Genomic DNA, 15360 nt, shown 5'->3' with positions numbered 1-15360 from the left:
GTCCCTCTGCACCTCTGACCTGCCGCTGGGCTGTGGCACACTCCCACTCCTCTGGCTCCCTTCCTCCCCGGAATCCACTGCTGAGGACCTAACCCCTGACAGGGCTGACTTGCTTGTCGAGCTGCCCGCCTGGACCCCACCACCTCCATGTGAGCCCGCTGTCATGGTCCTCCCCGATCCCCTGACACCCCCCTGCCCCTCAGTGTTGCCCCCAGGGGGCGACTCACCGGGACGCTGGGACACCAGCACTGCTCCTCCTCCGATCCTCTGCTCAGCCTCCTTGCCCTGGGCACCAGCAACATCCAGGGGTGTCCTTTCTTCCGCCCGACGGCAGAGGGCGCTCTGGGCTAGAGGCCCCTTCCCGGCCTTCCGACGCACCTGACCGGCAACGTTACGTCCATGCAGCACCGGCCGCCGTTCCGAGCCTCCCCGGCTTCCAGACCCACCAGCCACCTCACGCTCCCTGACCGCAGGGCTCTTCTTCCTCCGCGCCGCCGGCACCGCACCCGGACTGAGCCGCTGGGGCGGTCTCGCCCGCCTGACAGGCCTCTTCTCCGCCGCACCGACGGGGGGAGCAGACGTGCTCGGAACCCCCAGCTGCTCCTGTAACCATCCGAAGCCTCTCTCCTGCACCAACGATCGTACTCCAGCCATGATTTCTTCGGCGGACGCCATGACCTGCAGTAAAGACAAAAAAGAAGAGCTACTCTGACCTGCAACAATTCACAGGTAAGGGCAGCTCAGATTAAGATGGCCTCAACCTAAAATGGCCGCTATTTAAACTAACCCTCTCCTCCCCACACTAGCTAGGCCCACCCCCTGAACTCCAGTTCACCTGCCAACTTTCTGGCCCTGTCAAGGCCCACTCCCCCCCTGCGTTGCTCCGTGGGCTACATGGGATAAAATAAGGAGAGGCATATTGACTTACACTGTGCTGGGATAAATAAACATGTTTAATATAGCGCAGTACAGGGGTCGTCCTTTCCAGTGTTCAATTTAATATAGTAACACAACTGGGTTGGTGTGATATCCGAGCTATAGTAAGTTGAGCTGTAATCCCCACTTGGTGAGCTGGCATGGTGTCAGCATAGAGGCGGCCATCTTAGAATTACGTCAAACGGTCAGTGACCGATACTGATAAAAACATGGCTGCCGAGTTCACTTTGTGTCAGCAGCCAATCAGAGCCTGGGATTTAAGGAATAACTCCCAGCATTCCAATGTACAGCAATCAGGAGATGGTTCTCTGAGCCGTCTGATGGTACACTGGGCCCAACATTAGTGAGCAATGTTAGCTTTGATTTGTTTATGGATACAATGTAAGAAAAAAAGCTAAACCGAATTATAACGGGTCAACACAAACTATAGACAGCTGTTAACATGCAATACGTTGGTTTATAGACTATTTCTGATTTCATAGAAACTTTACGGAAAAGATTTCTTGTGATTTTTTTCCATCGTGAGATCCTTATACTTTTTACTTTCATCGTAACAGGAGGGGAATGAATGTCATCCCAGGTTTTGTCAATTCATGTCCAGCTTTTAAAACCCTTTATTAAAAGACTGAATATCTGCCACAACTCTTCATTAAATAAATAAACTGACTTCCGCTCCATTTCGCTCCTGCCACTAACTTTGGAGAGGAGGGGGGGTTGATCCTGCCGTACATTTATTTAGTACAGTTTTCTGGCACACAGTTTTAAAAAGCTCTGCCCTTTTATTGCATCTCCCTTTGGGAACGCCTCCTCACACACTGTGTTCAGAACTTATATATATTTCATTTAGACTCTGCTCCTTAATAAACCGTGCGGTAAGGAAGGTGGAGAGAGGCTGCAGGGAGGCACACAGCAACTCTACGCTCCCAAAAATGTGAGTGCTACACAAATGGGCAGATAATGCATGGGATGCTGGGCCAGTACTGGAATAGCAGAGAGGAGCATGGATAGAGGTCCAGTACTGGAATAGCAGAGAGGAGCATGGATAGAGGTCCCGTACTGGAATAGCAGAGAGGAGCATGGATAGAGGTCCCGTACTGGAATAGCAGAGAGGAGCAAGGATAGAGGTCCAGTACTGGAATAGCAGAGAGGAGCAAGGATAGAGGTCCAGTACTGTAATAGCAGAGAGGAGCATGGATAGAGGTCCAGTACTGGAATAGCAGAGCGGAGCATGGATAGAGATACAGAACTGGAATAATAGAGAGGAGCATGGATAGAGATCCAGAACTAGAATAGCAGAGAGGAGCAAGGATAGAGGTCAAGTACTGGAATAGCAGAGATGAGAGGAACATGGATAGAGGTCCAGTACTGGAATAGCAGAGAGGAGCATGGATAGAGGTCCCGTACTGGAATAGCAGAGAGGAGCAAGGATAGAGGTCCAGTACTGGAATAGCAGAGCGGAGCATGGATAGAGATACAGAACTGGAATAATAGAGAGGAGCATGGATAGAGATCCAGAACTGGAATAGCAGAGAGGAGCAAGGATAGAGGTCCAGTACTGGAATAGCAGAGATGAGAGGAACATGGATAGAGGTCCAGTACTGAAATAGCAGAGATGAGAGGAACATGGATAATGGGCCAGTACTGGAATAGCAGAGATGAGAGGAACATGGATAGAGATCCAGTACTGGAATAGCAGAGAGGAGCATGGATAGAGGGCCAGTACTGGAATAGCAGAGAGGAAAGGAACATGGATAATGGGCCAGTACTGGAATAGCAGAGAGGAGAGAATTATGGGTAGATGTCCAGTAATGGAATAGCAGAGAGACAGAGCCGCAGACAGCACCGTCTATGCAGGAATGGCAGAAAGAGACGCAGGCAGTGCTGTGTGTGCAGGAATAGCGGAGAGAACCTTAGACAGCACTGTGTGTGCAGGAATAGCAGAGAAAGCTGCAGATGTAGCTGTCTGTGGAGCAGGGGTGGATTCAGCACCTAATCTCGGGAGGGGCACTGGTAGATTATTTAAAGAAACAATCCATGCACAATGTGTGTGTGTGAGTGTGTGTGTGTGTGAGGGGTGCAATGTGTGTGTGAGGGGGTGCCGTGTGTGTGTTTGTGTGAGCAGTGTAGTTTGTGTGTGTGAGATATTCAATGTGTGTGTGAGGGACACAATGTGTGTGTGTCTGTGAGGGGTGCAGTGTGTGTGTAGGATGCAGTGTCCGTGTGAGAGGTGCAGTGTGTGTGTAAAGGATGCAGTGTGTCTGAGGGGTGCTGTGTATGTGTGTGAGAGGGTGCAGTGTGTGTGTTTGTGTGAGCAGTGTAGTTTGTGTGTGTGTGAGGGGTGCAATGTGTGTGTGTCTGTGAGGGGTGTAGTGTGTGTGTAGGATGCAGTGTGTGTGTAAAGGATGCAGTGTGTCTGAGGGGTGCAATGTATGTGTGTGAGGGGTACAGTGTGTGTATGTGTGTGAGCAGTGTAGTTTGTGTGTGTGAGGATTCAATGTGTGTGTGTGAAGGATGCAGTGTGTGTGGGTCTGTGAGGGGTGCAGTCTGAGCATGGGGTACAGTGTGTGTGTAAAGGATGCAGTGTGTCTGAGGGGTGCAGTGTGTGACTGTGTTGGGATTGGTACAGGACTGTATTGTGTGTGTATGTGTGTGGGTGGGACAGATGGGGCAAATATATATATATATATATATATATATATATATATACACACACATGTTCATTTAAAATAAATAAACTTATGAATGTATGTATATATATATATATATATATTTAATTAAAGTAATCTTTATAACCCCCTTCCTTCTTATCGTTGCTCGGTGAGAGGGGCCATTATAAGGCAAGCCCTGAGGGTCCTAGTGGTGAGTGGACCCTCTTGGGGCTAGAGTTGACTCTCGCGAGATCAGGGGTGTTGCCATGGTAACCAATGCTTTGAGCTCACGAGAGAAGAACCCGGGGGAGCTGCAGGCTAGAGCTCCCGGGTCCTCGCTGCCATACTGGCCGTGTTTCAGTGGCAGTGGACCTGTGATTGGACAGCATTGGCTGGCAGGGGAGAACAATATAGAGGGAGAGGGAGAGTTTGCCCTATTGCCCCCGGATCCACCACTGCCATGCAGGAATAGCAGAGAGCAGCAGGCAGCGTTAAATCAACCCCATATCAAAAAAACAAACAAAACGTTTTCATTGGGATTATATCTACTAAACAGTCATTTTTATTTTATTTCTTTTGGCCGGTGGAGTGTTCTTTAACCCCTTAAGGACCAAACCTCTGGAATAAAAGGGAATCATGACATGTCACACATGTCATGTGTCCTTAAGGGGTTAAACACTGGTGACTGTTTTCCACCTTTTCTGTATTGTGACAAAATAATTCAATCTTCTCACTTTTTATTTACCTTTTGGATTTTTTAAATCCTTTTTCACTCCTGATGATTTTACCATTGATTACGTTCACAAAATAAGGCAAATAACTAAAAACTAAAACAATTTAAAGGACATAAAGTTCTTGAAGATAAAGGAAGACAATACAAGCTGCTAACTTGTTCCTTATTTTTGCGCCTTTTCTTTTTCTAATCTTTTATTTATATAAACTGAATGTGACGAATTTGTCAAAAAAACAAAACAGAAATGAGACAATAAAATAAAGTAACAGAATTTTGGTGCATATAACGGAATAAATATGCATCAATAGGAAAATTGACAGAAAACTGCCTAAAAAGTGAGCAAGACGGAGGGTGTCTTCTAAAAGTAAATAAAAACACAGAATAAAGGCTTGTTCCTAAAATCCCTCTACTCCTGGGCAGCAGCAGTGATTATAGTATTTATCAGCCCCAATACATAGAACAAACCCAAACGTTACTTGCACTCCTTACCATATCCCCATACACATTGTAATAATGGAGATTTTTTTTTTTTATCACTCCAATGGCCATTAAAGAGTAAGCTCACCTGCCAAGTCAAGGTTCTGTCTTACTCTTTATACTAGGATGAGCCAGGAAGATTACGGGGCTTCCCTGCATAATGCCCCCGATGGAACATTTTATAGATTCCCCCTACGTCTGGTCCATGGGGTAGCTCTCATGAAGCCCATTGCAGATGGTTGGCAGAAGGTGGAGAGCTTCCAGGCTCGACCAGATGACTTGCTAATAGCCACATATCCCAAGGCAGGTAAGGATCTGTTAATATGTCTTTATTGTCTATGTTTTCCTTCATTTGGTATGAAGACACATAATCGTGTAGATTTTGTTTGTTTAATAATCCCTATTTTAACATGCATTTATGTGGCCCTTCCCGGTATCCCAAGGTACCACGTGGATGCAGGAGATTGTGGATTTAGTAGTCAATGAAGGAGATTTGGAGAAAGTCAAGCGTGCTCCCACTCATATCCGTTTCCCATTTCTGGAGATCTGCTCACCTCCTCCGATCCCCAGTGGTAAGCAAGCTGCAAATTTATTAAGGCATCGTATCCATAATCTTTGATGTTGAGGCTGATGAACATTTCAATGTCTGGCAGGGATTGATATACTGGAAGAGACCCCATCTCCAAGAATAATAAAAACTCACCTGGCATATAAACTGGTTCCCAAGTCATTCTGGGCTCAAAACTGTAAGGTACACTTTAATTCTGATACAAGGAGTAACGGAGAACTCATTTGATAGCGGTTGGTGAAGACTCGGGAGAGTTCTGGATGGCTGACAGAAGTTTAGTCATTAACTAATGGAGATGATGGCACCAGCCTCTAATGGTGGCATTAGGCAGTAATTAAATACAGTGTTTTCTCAGAATTAGCAGTGTTTACCCGTCTAAGGCTGTAGAGACAGCCTCTTGCCCCAGAACCACTACAATATGCTGTAGTGGTGATGGTGCTTAGGTACTGGTGTCCCTTTAATTGCACTTTAAATCATGCATAGGAAGCTGATGCAGGATTGAACAGAGCAAGAGATAATAACTTCTAAATTAAACATGCTGTTCAATAGGGGAAGTTTTCAAAAGTAGACTATTTTTCAGGCAGCATGTTGGGAGACTGTGAGTCCCAGCCAGGGGAGGTGTGGTTAGGGCTGCATAAACAATTGTATTTAACTCCTAAATGGCAGAGAATTGGGCAGTGGGACTGCAGGGGCATGATCTATACACCAACACCACTTTATTATGCTAAAGTTGTTTTGGCACTTAGAATATCACTTTAAGTATGTAAAAGTTGGATTGTCCATGCTACTGAGATGAGAATTTGTTAATGAGGTGGAACCGAGTACAGAATCATTAAGTTACTAATCAGGACAATGAATGTTACAGTGGTGGATGTTGTACGGTGGATGTTCTGTGGAGAATGTTAATGCTGTTGGTACTATGATGGACATTGATGTGGCAGATGTTGGAACAGTAATAAAATGAGTAGTGAAAATGTAGATGTTACTGTAGTCAGATGGTAGGTGTCAATAAAGCAGGCATTGAGATAGTTGGTGTTAGTGTACTAAGATCGGGGACAGTGTTGATGGCGGTGGGATTTAGGTTAGAGTACAAGGTGGGAGATGAACATTGACTGAGAAGGAGCTGGATGGTAGACGAATGAGATATAAGATGTTATTTTATTCTGCTAGGTAATCTACATTGCTCGGAATGCTAAAGATAATGCTGTGTCTTACTATTACTTCGATTTGATGAACAAAACTCAACCTGACCCCGGTCCCTGGGAGAAGTATGTGGAGAGCTTTCTAAAAGGGGATGGTATGTAAACGTAAAATAAATAAAATTAGTGGTAACTGAAAAGGTGGGCTTCACAAATAATATGGAGTTAAATGTGGACACATTTCAATCTTTCTATTCACAGTGGGCTGGGGCAGTTGGTTTGACCACGTGATTGACTGGTGGAAAGCAAAAGACAAACACAGAATCCTGTACATGTTCTACGAGGATATGAAGGAGGTGAGAGATTAATTCGTAGAATTCGTGGGAATGGGCCATTTAATGTTGTGGCTAATGACAGGACACTTTCTTTTTCACCAGGATCCAAAGCGTGAGATCCGGAAGGTGATGGATTTCCTGGGTAAGAATCTTTCTGAGAATATTCTGGAGAAGATCTATCAGCACACCTCATTCCAGGCCATGAAGGACAACCCCATGGCCAACTACACTTCCTTCCCTTCTTCCATATTGGACCAATCATGCTCTCCATTCATGAGAAAAGGTACGAACAGTATCTTACACAAAAAGCAAATGCTATATACAACTCATTCAGCTAATTGAAAGACCTGTTAACATCGCAATATATTTCAATGTTTCAGGGGAAGTTGGCGATTGGGTGAATCACTTTTCAAAAACTCAGAATGAGGTATTTGATGCCGAGTACAAAAGAAGAATGGAGGGAATGCACCTTAATTTTCGTTACAGTATCTAAACAATGCACAAAATGAGCTGCAAAAATAAAGTGTAACTAAATATAGCGTATAGCCTAAAAATATAATTTCAAGTATGTCATATAACCAATCCCATCTGCTAAAAAGTAAATAACCAGATATAATAAACCACAGAGTGCACCACCACCATCAGAAGAACTACGATGGACTTCAATATACCAACAATCAAAACTAATGATCCAGATGAAGGAAATTCTAGTTCTATGGCTCAAACTCATACGTAAACAGACTTCCTTCTGGTAATAACATCAACTGGAGTTAACAGAATAATAGCTGTAGTATTTTCTATTCAATTTCAAATCTAAATTCCACCAGACTTGAACAGCTGATTCCGTGGTGATCTCAATTCAATCACGCAATACGGTTTAGTATGTTGCTAACTAAATCGGCAAGCACATGGCTTAAACTCAATAGGCCCCTTATTAGGAGTAAACTTGCAGTGTGGCTGTCTGCTTGGTCCAGTTGTGTGTTGCTACTGGTTCATTGAATCCATCCATAAATATATACCTTTGCACACGAGCTCAGAAACAAATTTTTTTTGTATAAAAAGACAGGATTTTTATTTCTGTATATATGAGGAGGATCTGCGCTACACATACATCCTAGAATGGGAATTATACCACTTCAAATTATACTATAGGAGCTAATATAGGAGGCTCTTTAATATATGAGTGCTATATTTTATACTTGATTATTTACAACAACAAATGTGACATACTACACTATATTATCTTTTCTATCCAATCTTACATGTCCAACGAGAATATTGATCATCATAATGATATTCTGCCACATTAGCGCTAAACTATATCTTTAGGCTTGGGAATATTCTGCCGTATGCCAAAGTTGGAGCTGAACTGAAGCTCCAGAAAATTACATTCTGCTTAATATAATCCTCTCAAAAATATTAAGATATACTACACTATACAGTTCATTTTCTTCTGTTTTTGTTTGCGTATATATTTGAAAAAATACCTACGCGCCACACCAGTCTTTTTGCTATACCTGATTTTGATTGTTCCGGAGAAGAGAAACACCAGATTTGTGTGTTGGGTTGCCCAGTATTCACAAGCGGCGCATTACTTCCTTTTATCTCCATGTTAAAAAGTACAATTGGTGAAGGAGCATCGATTGAGAAATGCGTCCAGCCCTTTTTTGTTTTCTGTTCCTCTCACACTCTATATTGTTTGTATGAAGTAATGTTTTTTTGTACTTGCACATTTTCTGCTTATTCTTTTGTTTCCCTGTGGTTTGAAAGAAAGCAGAATTTTAGTACATACCACAAATAATTTTGGTTCTGAGCTGGAGTGTTTCATGATTTCTCTTGATACCGTCATAATATGCACAAGACCACAAATTCTCGAAAAATTGGTCATTGGGATGATCAAAAGTTGATGTGTGCTTCTTCTGTCACAAATCCTAAGCCTTACTTAAGGTAAGGAAGGCTTAGGATTTGGGTAGCATTAAAGAAAGATTCAAATGAAACCTATAAATATATTTTAACATCTTAGTTTTAGTGATTAAATTTAGATTCTTCTAAAAAAAACCTGCTATGAAACCCATTATTATTCCAGATTCTGTTCAGTTCTCCTCCACTGAAGCTATCAGGGATGATGCCTTTTGTCCAAACCAATGCTCTTCTAGGAGTTGGTGCATGTGTGTCAATTGTCAGGCTACACCAACCGAATGCATTTTTACAGAAATGTATTGGATTACATGAACACTTTACATGTTCACAATCATCTTGTTGATGACACCGATCCTGAGATTTTAGTGGTGGTCTGTCTGACAGCCAGTAGAGACATTATTTTGGACATATGTAAAATTACCATTTCTTAGAAACAGCATTGTTTTACGCTGTCTGATAAAAAGGACAGCATCTGTGCACTAAAACCACTACATTAAGTTAGAATGCACCTTTAAAGGGACTTAGAATTAGGACAAAGAGTTTAGAGGGACATAGTGTTATGGCCATTAAGATAAGGGTTTCCATGATTAAGGAGCACTTGCCTTCAAGGTGCTATGGACTACTTTCACGCGCTTCCTGTCTGGACAGTAGGATACAATTGCAGAAAGTGATTTTGCAATAATTGTTACTGAATAGCTCGCTTGGACTCTCTAATAGACTTCTGCACAAATCTTTTCACCTGTAATGAGCAAATCAAATTCCATCACATAAATCCTGGCAGGCGATTTGCCCATCGCAGGAGAAAAGAATTTCTGGATAATCTCTAAACACAACTTTTTTCAAACTTATTTAAACAAGGTGGATTCTGTTTGGTCACCAATTGGGCATTGTTGTATGGACCCACAACAATCTAAAAGCATAATATACTGTATATATCAATGACAATATTCTCCAACCAATGGCTTCATACTGTACTATCTTTCTAACCAGGAATTAACAGCAATGACCGCTGTAACTGAGTTTTCCACCTTGCTATTTCGAAGTTGCCAACAGTCCAGTCTTTGTTTTGGGTCCCTGACAGCTTGCAGTTCCTCCACATCGCCGCAACACCAGGACGAAATGATTACACTTTACTTCCTACCATTGCACAGAAAGCATACCTGCCAAGTGTCCCTATTTTGTTCCTCAAATACCGCTGTCCCTCTTTTCTCTCCTAATGTCCCTCTTTTCTAGGATTGTTGATGTGCCTGATGTATAACAGAGCTCCACAGCAATAACACTCCCAGTAATGTGTCTGAGTGTATAACAGAGCTCCACAGCAATAATACTCCCAGTAATGTGTCTGAGTGTATAACAGAGCTCCATAGCAATAATACTCCCAGTAATGTGTCTGAGTGTATAACAGAGCCACACAGCAATAATACTCCCAGTAATGTGTCTGTGTGTATAACAGAGCTCCACAGTAATAATACTCCCAGTAATGTGTCTGAATGTATAACAGAGCTCCACAGCAATAATACTCTCAGTAATGTATCTGAGTGTATAACTGAGCTTCACAGCAATAATACTCCCAGTAATGTGTCTGAGTGTATAACAGAGCCCCACAGCAATAATACTCCCAGTAATGTGTCTGAATGTATAACAGAGCCCCACAGCAATAATACTCCCAGTAATGTGTCTGAGTGTATAACAGAGATCCACAGCAATAATACTCCCAGTAACGTGTCTGAGTGTATAACAGAGCCCCACAGCAATAATACTCCCAGTAATGTGACTGAGTGTATAACAGAGCTCCACAGCAATAATACTCCCAGTAATGTGACTGAGTGTATAACAGAGCTCCACAGTAATAATACTCCCAGTAATGTGTCTGAGTGTATAACAGAGCTCCACAGCAAAAATACTCCCAGTAATGTGTCTGAATCTATAACAGAGCTCCACAGCAATAATACTCCCAGTAATGTGTCTGAGTGTATAACAGAGCCCCACAGCAATAATACTCCCAGTAATGTGTCTGAGTGTATAACACAGCTCCACAGCAATAATACTCCCAGTAATGTGTCTGAGTGTATAACAGAGCTCCACAGCAATAATACTCTCAGTAATGTGTCTGAGTGTATAACTGAGCTCCACAGCAATAATACTCCCAGTAATGTGTCTGAGTGTATAACCGAGCTCCACAGCAATAATACTCCCAGTAATGTGTCTGAGTGTATAGCAGAGCCCCACAGTAATAATACTCACAGTAATGTGTCTGAGTGTATAACAGAGCTCTACAGTAATAATACTCCCAGTAATGTGTCTGAGTGTATAACAGAGCTCCACAGCAATAATACTCCCAGTATTTGGTTTCAGTGAGCAGCATCATGGGACATGTAGTTGTCAGCAGCTGGAGTGCTCATAAAGTTTGGTTTAATTAAACAAAAAAGAAAATATTTGAAATTATAAATCCCCACCAGACACCCATAATTTTATAGTATTGCCCCCGTTAATAAGGAATGTCTCTAATAAGTGTAGTTTTGCTTTAATTCCCTTTCCTGACATTCTGGGAACCCGTGGCGTATTTTGAGCATTTTGTTTGAATTCTGATGGCAATGTCAATGACACTTTGATAAATCTCCTTCAACGTGTCCCTGAAAAGGTTTTTCACATGTTGGCAGCTGTGCGATTTGGTTTAATGATTGAAATGTTATTCTATGATGATCTATGAGATAATTGAACAGGGAACTGCAAATATTAGGCCACGGGAGCCAGGCTGGGAAAATGCTCAAAATCCACTCATTTTCCAGCTATTGTGGTAATAAATGAATAATTCCATGGTAATTCCTCCATACTTGGCACACACTGGCATGGGCTCCCAGCAGGACTCAGAGGTGGCATATCAATAACTGATCGTTATTTAGAAATGACGACGTATCCAGGTGGAGAGGGGTCCAACTGAGCTTAATTCCTGAGAAGGCTAATAGAGATCTTCGAAAGGTCAGTAGCATTGAGTAGGGTAATATCTAAACCTCATACTTGGAATGTTAAATATCTCAATGGCATTATCGTTAGCTCAGAATTATTATTATTATTATTATTATTATTATTATTATTTAACGCTACCATGCATGTGCAGTGAACAGGGACCTACAATGTGTCACGGGGCGTTTGTCCAGTGGCTACAGAACAGGAATTGGGGAAAGAATACTATTAGCGCTTTATGTTTTATTTATTCCGTAACTGTGCCGTGTAGCGTATACCAGAAAACGATGATCTGTCCAAAGTTGCAGAGAATGGGCCATGTGCGGGCAGTGCTTCCTGATACACTTCCTGTAAAGACAGCAGGTAACGGGAAACCGAAATCACATGCAATGAACAGGTTTACTCAAAAACCACAAAGCCTAATATTAACCCTTTGCAGAGACAGCTCCCAGAATATGAGGCTGGAGTACGTTAGACTGGGATTTATTTGTTAAATAAGATCAATAATGCCAATTTCTTCAATATGATTCGAATAATGCTCAGTGCATATCAAAATGTATCACAGAGCTCCACAGCAATAAAACTCCCAGTAATGTGCAGTGTGTATGAGAGTATCACAGAGCTCCACAGCAAAAAAAAAACTCACAGTAACTGGACTAATCAGCTCGCTATCAGCTGTTACCTTGTATGTACGTAGTGGGGAATCGCGCTGCAGCCTAGAACAAAACTCTAACCCCATTCAACCCCCCAGTAACGACAGACCACTTAGTATGGATGAACAGGCCACAGCATTTATTATCACAAACTAAATTACTGCATAACACATCCATAACTTTATTTATTAAATCTCTTATTTTCTGTAGCCAAAACGTTAGACATAAATAAGCATAAATTAACATATATACATATATAACTCCACCCATAGTGTTATACCAGTGACCCAACAGTGACAGTGACCCAACCGTCCTTGCCAATAAACATAGAGTCATAAAAATCATATCTTTCCAATGCCCGCCATCAGCCAACCTTATCCACGCTCGATGGTCACGAGACCTCAGGCAACCTAATGTTAACCTTTGGAGCAGGGGAGGTTTGAGACCTTAAACAACTTGTTCATCTCATTCCATATACTTAAACGTAACCTCAAACTCAATTGGCAAGGACATACCCCCGGCTAGCTGTGACTAAATATACCAATAGGGCGGGCGGGAGGGAAGCTGTTTGCTGGCCAGAATCCAAAGTGGCACTGAGGTAAGACCTCCCCCACACTAACTTACACAGAACATAATCCCACCCACACACTCTTCCCAGCCAATCCCATGCATCTATCCCCGCACTCCTACATGTGCCCTTGTCCGCTTAGCTGCGCTATCTCCCCAGGGTCTGTACATGAGATGTTGTTGTTGCGAATACATAATTTGACCTTTACGAAAACACCATAGACATACTAATTGTACATAAAATAAGACTAAAATCAAGCTATAATAAAGTTCTAATCTGACAGTCCATGTCAGTTGCCGTCCCTGCTACCTACTAAGTATTTGTGTGGATTAAGCTCTGCTGTCCAGCATGTTCTGCAATGTTTAAACACTGATTTTGTTGGAGGTACTAATAATTAGAATCTTAATTTTATTGATAATTTACACGTTCACTCCTGTGAGTGGTTGTGTAGGCAGGGCCCCGGTGCGCTGCTTTGCCCGCGGGCCTATAATGCTGTTAAGACAACCCTACAGAACACGAGATCAAAACATTTAAAGTAAGTTAACATCTGATTGAAAAATTTCACTCATAACTCATTTTGTTGATGGGCAGCACTGTAGGCTTGTGACCACAAAATGACCACAAAATGACTTGTCCATGCGTAAGGATCTGGTGGAGGGAGAAGTAATTAAGAAGGTATTTTACCTTGAAGGGACTGTAAATTCTGGGAATTGAACTCTAAATATGACAACCTATATGTTATGTGCATTTGATAAACGACTTTGTTGTCATATAAACAATTTTGTGAAATTGTAAACATAAATACATTTTTTATCTGTGTGTTTTTGCAGACTAGATGCCCCTCAGCTGCCAGGCTATCATTTCCTCTTCAGATCTCGACCAATTTCCATTTTGTAGCCAATGATGATAAAGCAATGATTCCAGCAATGAGAACCATAACCTCGGCAGTATCAGAGATCATATATCACAGATCTGGAGCAATGAAAGGCATATAGCCCTGTACGCAAACTGCTTCTGGAAACTGAACCCCTGCCAGGTATCAATGCCCCATTCTACTTCTTAACATCAGAAATCGTGATATCAATATTAATCAGAATACCACGCCGTCCTTATCTTACCAGCGATGTCTCCAATGGTCGTCAATATATATCTGCAGGATATTTAATTACGGACATTTTGGTTAAAAGGGTTAACAAACATCAGTCGTGGCACAGCAAACATCCCGTTTAACACATGGAGCCTAAAAGGGTTAACAACATGCATTTCAATCGGATGAAAACAGCTACATTAGGATCATAGGGCAATGACTGGAAATGACAGGACGTGTCAGTGGAAACGCAATCCAATGCCAAAGATTGCAGCCCATGGACCAGCGCAGCTCAGGGGAGTGGGCATTGACAGAGCTAGGCGAAGGGCATATGTAGGGGTGGGGTTTAGTGGTCAGGTGGTTAGGGGGGGTGTGGCTTCAGTTGGAATACAGATATTAATAACGGACATTTTAGATTAGCCATACTTACCTGGTGGTGCTGTGTGCTGCAGGTTTGTGTGGCGTTTTCTGCTTTGTTTTTCAGATGGATCCTGGCATGGAGGCTCTGATGGATGGAATCCGGTCTGCTGTTCGAGAGAGGGGAATTTCTTGGGTTCAGGACTGCCTTACTTCTATGGATCCCGGGTCTGGGCCTTCTTCTGCGCCTTTGCACCGGCCCACGAGGCGGACAAGGCTGGCCCAGCGATTGAGTCCCAGTGCGGGTCCCAGGAGGCGACGGAGGAGGAACCCTTCAGCAGGGCCTGCGGATAAGAGCAGAGCTGGCAGCAGTGAGGTGTGCAGCAGGAGCCCCCTTGCTGGCTGCTGACGGTCCTGCACGGGTGAGTTGGGCCCCAGTGGTCCACTTCCTTCACATAAGGGAGTAGGGGTGACTTGGATAGGTGGCCACTCAGGACCGGGGAGCAGAGCAAAGAGAGCTGGGAAGACCACGCAGGCGACAGGCATTCAGGCCCCAGAACTGCGCAGCTCCAGAGGAGGTAGGCCCAAAAGGAGACCAGGAAGCAAGCTACAGTTAGTGCCCTTGCCATCTGCAAGGGCAGGACGACAGGCAAAGGGGTGGCACTTAGGAAGGCAACATGAACAGGTGGCGCAGCACCCCATTAGGTATGGATGCACTAGTGAATGGCCCCTGATGCCGAAAATTGGGGCCAGAGACAGCAGCAGTGGGCTAATTTGTCGTTTGATAGGGGGAGTGATTCCAAGTCCGATAGCGGGAGCTTCCCTGACAGGATGCTAGCCAACGAGTTAGCGATCTATGATGGCCACCAGGGCCAGTACGTCGGATGGAGCTCGCATATCTCGAGTAGGGGTATTCAGTGGGAAAGTGGGCAGGTGAGGAGCCGGACAGACGCCCTACCCATGTCTTCATCTCCT

At 43.4% G+C, this 15360-nt stretch overlaps 2 protein-coding genes across 3 annotated transcripts in view; one reads left to right on the top strand and one right to left on the bottom strand.

The window, feature by feature from the left end:
• Positions 1 to 9805, bottom strand: part of LOC134572080 (sulfotransferase 1C4-like) — a 52864-nt gene extending 43059 nt beyond the window's left edge. Inside the window, exon 1 of the mRNA XM_063430892.1 lies at positions 9785 to 9805. The gene's annotated coding sequence lies outside the window, so the exon portion shown is untranslated. The remainder of the gene's footprint in view (positions 1 to 9784) is intronic.
• Positions 1761 to 7867, top strand: LOC134572079 (sulfotransferase 1B1-like). 2 transcript variants are annotated; one of them, XM_063430887.1, is made up of 8 exons: positions 1761 to 1867; positions 4920 to 5101; positions 5238 to 5366; positions 5448 to 5545; positions 6533 to 6659; positions 6763 to 6857; positions 6939 to 7119; positions 7217 to 7867. In XM_063430887.1, coding segments are annotated over exons 1-8 (927 nt in total). In that variant the 5' UTR covers positions 1761 to 1865; the 3' UTR covers positions 7330 to 7867. The 2 variants fall into 2 exon arrangements, with proteins under 2 accessions (XP_063286957.1, XP_063286958.1); XM_063430888.1 differs by having other exon boundaries at positions 4872 to 5101.
• Positions 9806 to 15360: the final 5555 nt, after the last annotated feature.

Source organism: Pelobates fuscus, chromosome 8, assembly GCF_036172605.1.
Source record: "Pelobates fuscus isolate aPelFus1 chromosome 8, aPelFus1.pri, whole genome shotgun sequence".
Taxonomy (NCBI): Eukaryota; Metazoa; Chordata; class Amphibia; order Anura; family Pelobatidae; genus Pelobates; species Pelobates fuscus.
This window is presented reverse-complemented; position numbering and strand designations above follow the sequence as displayed.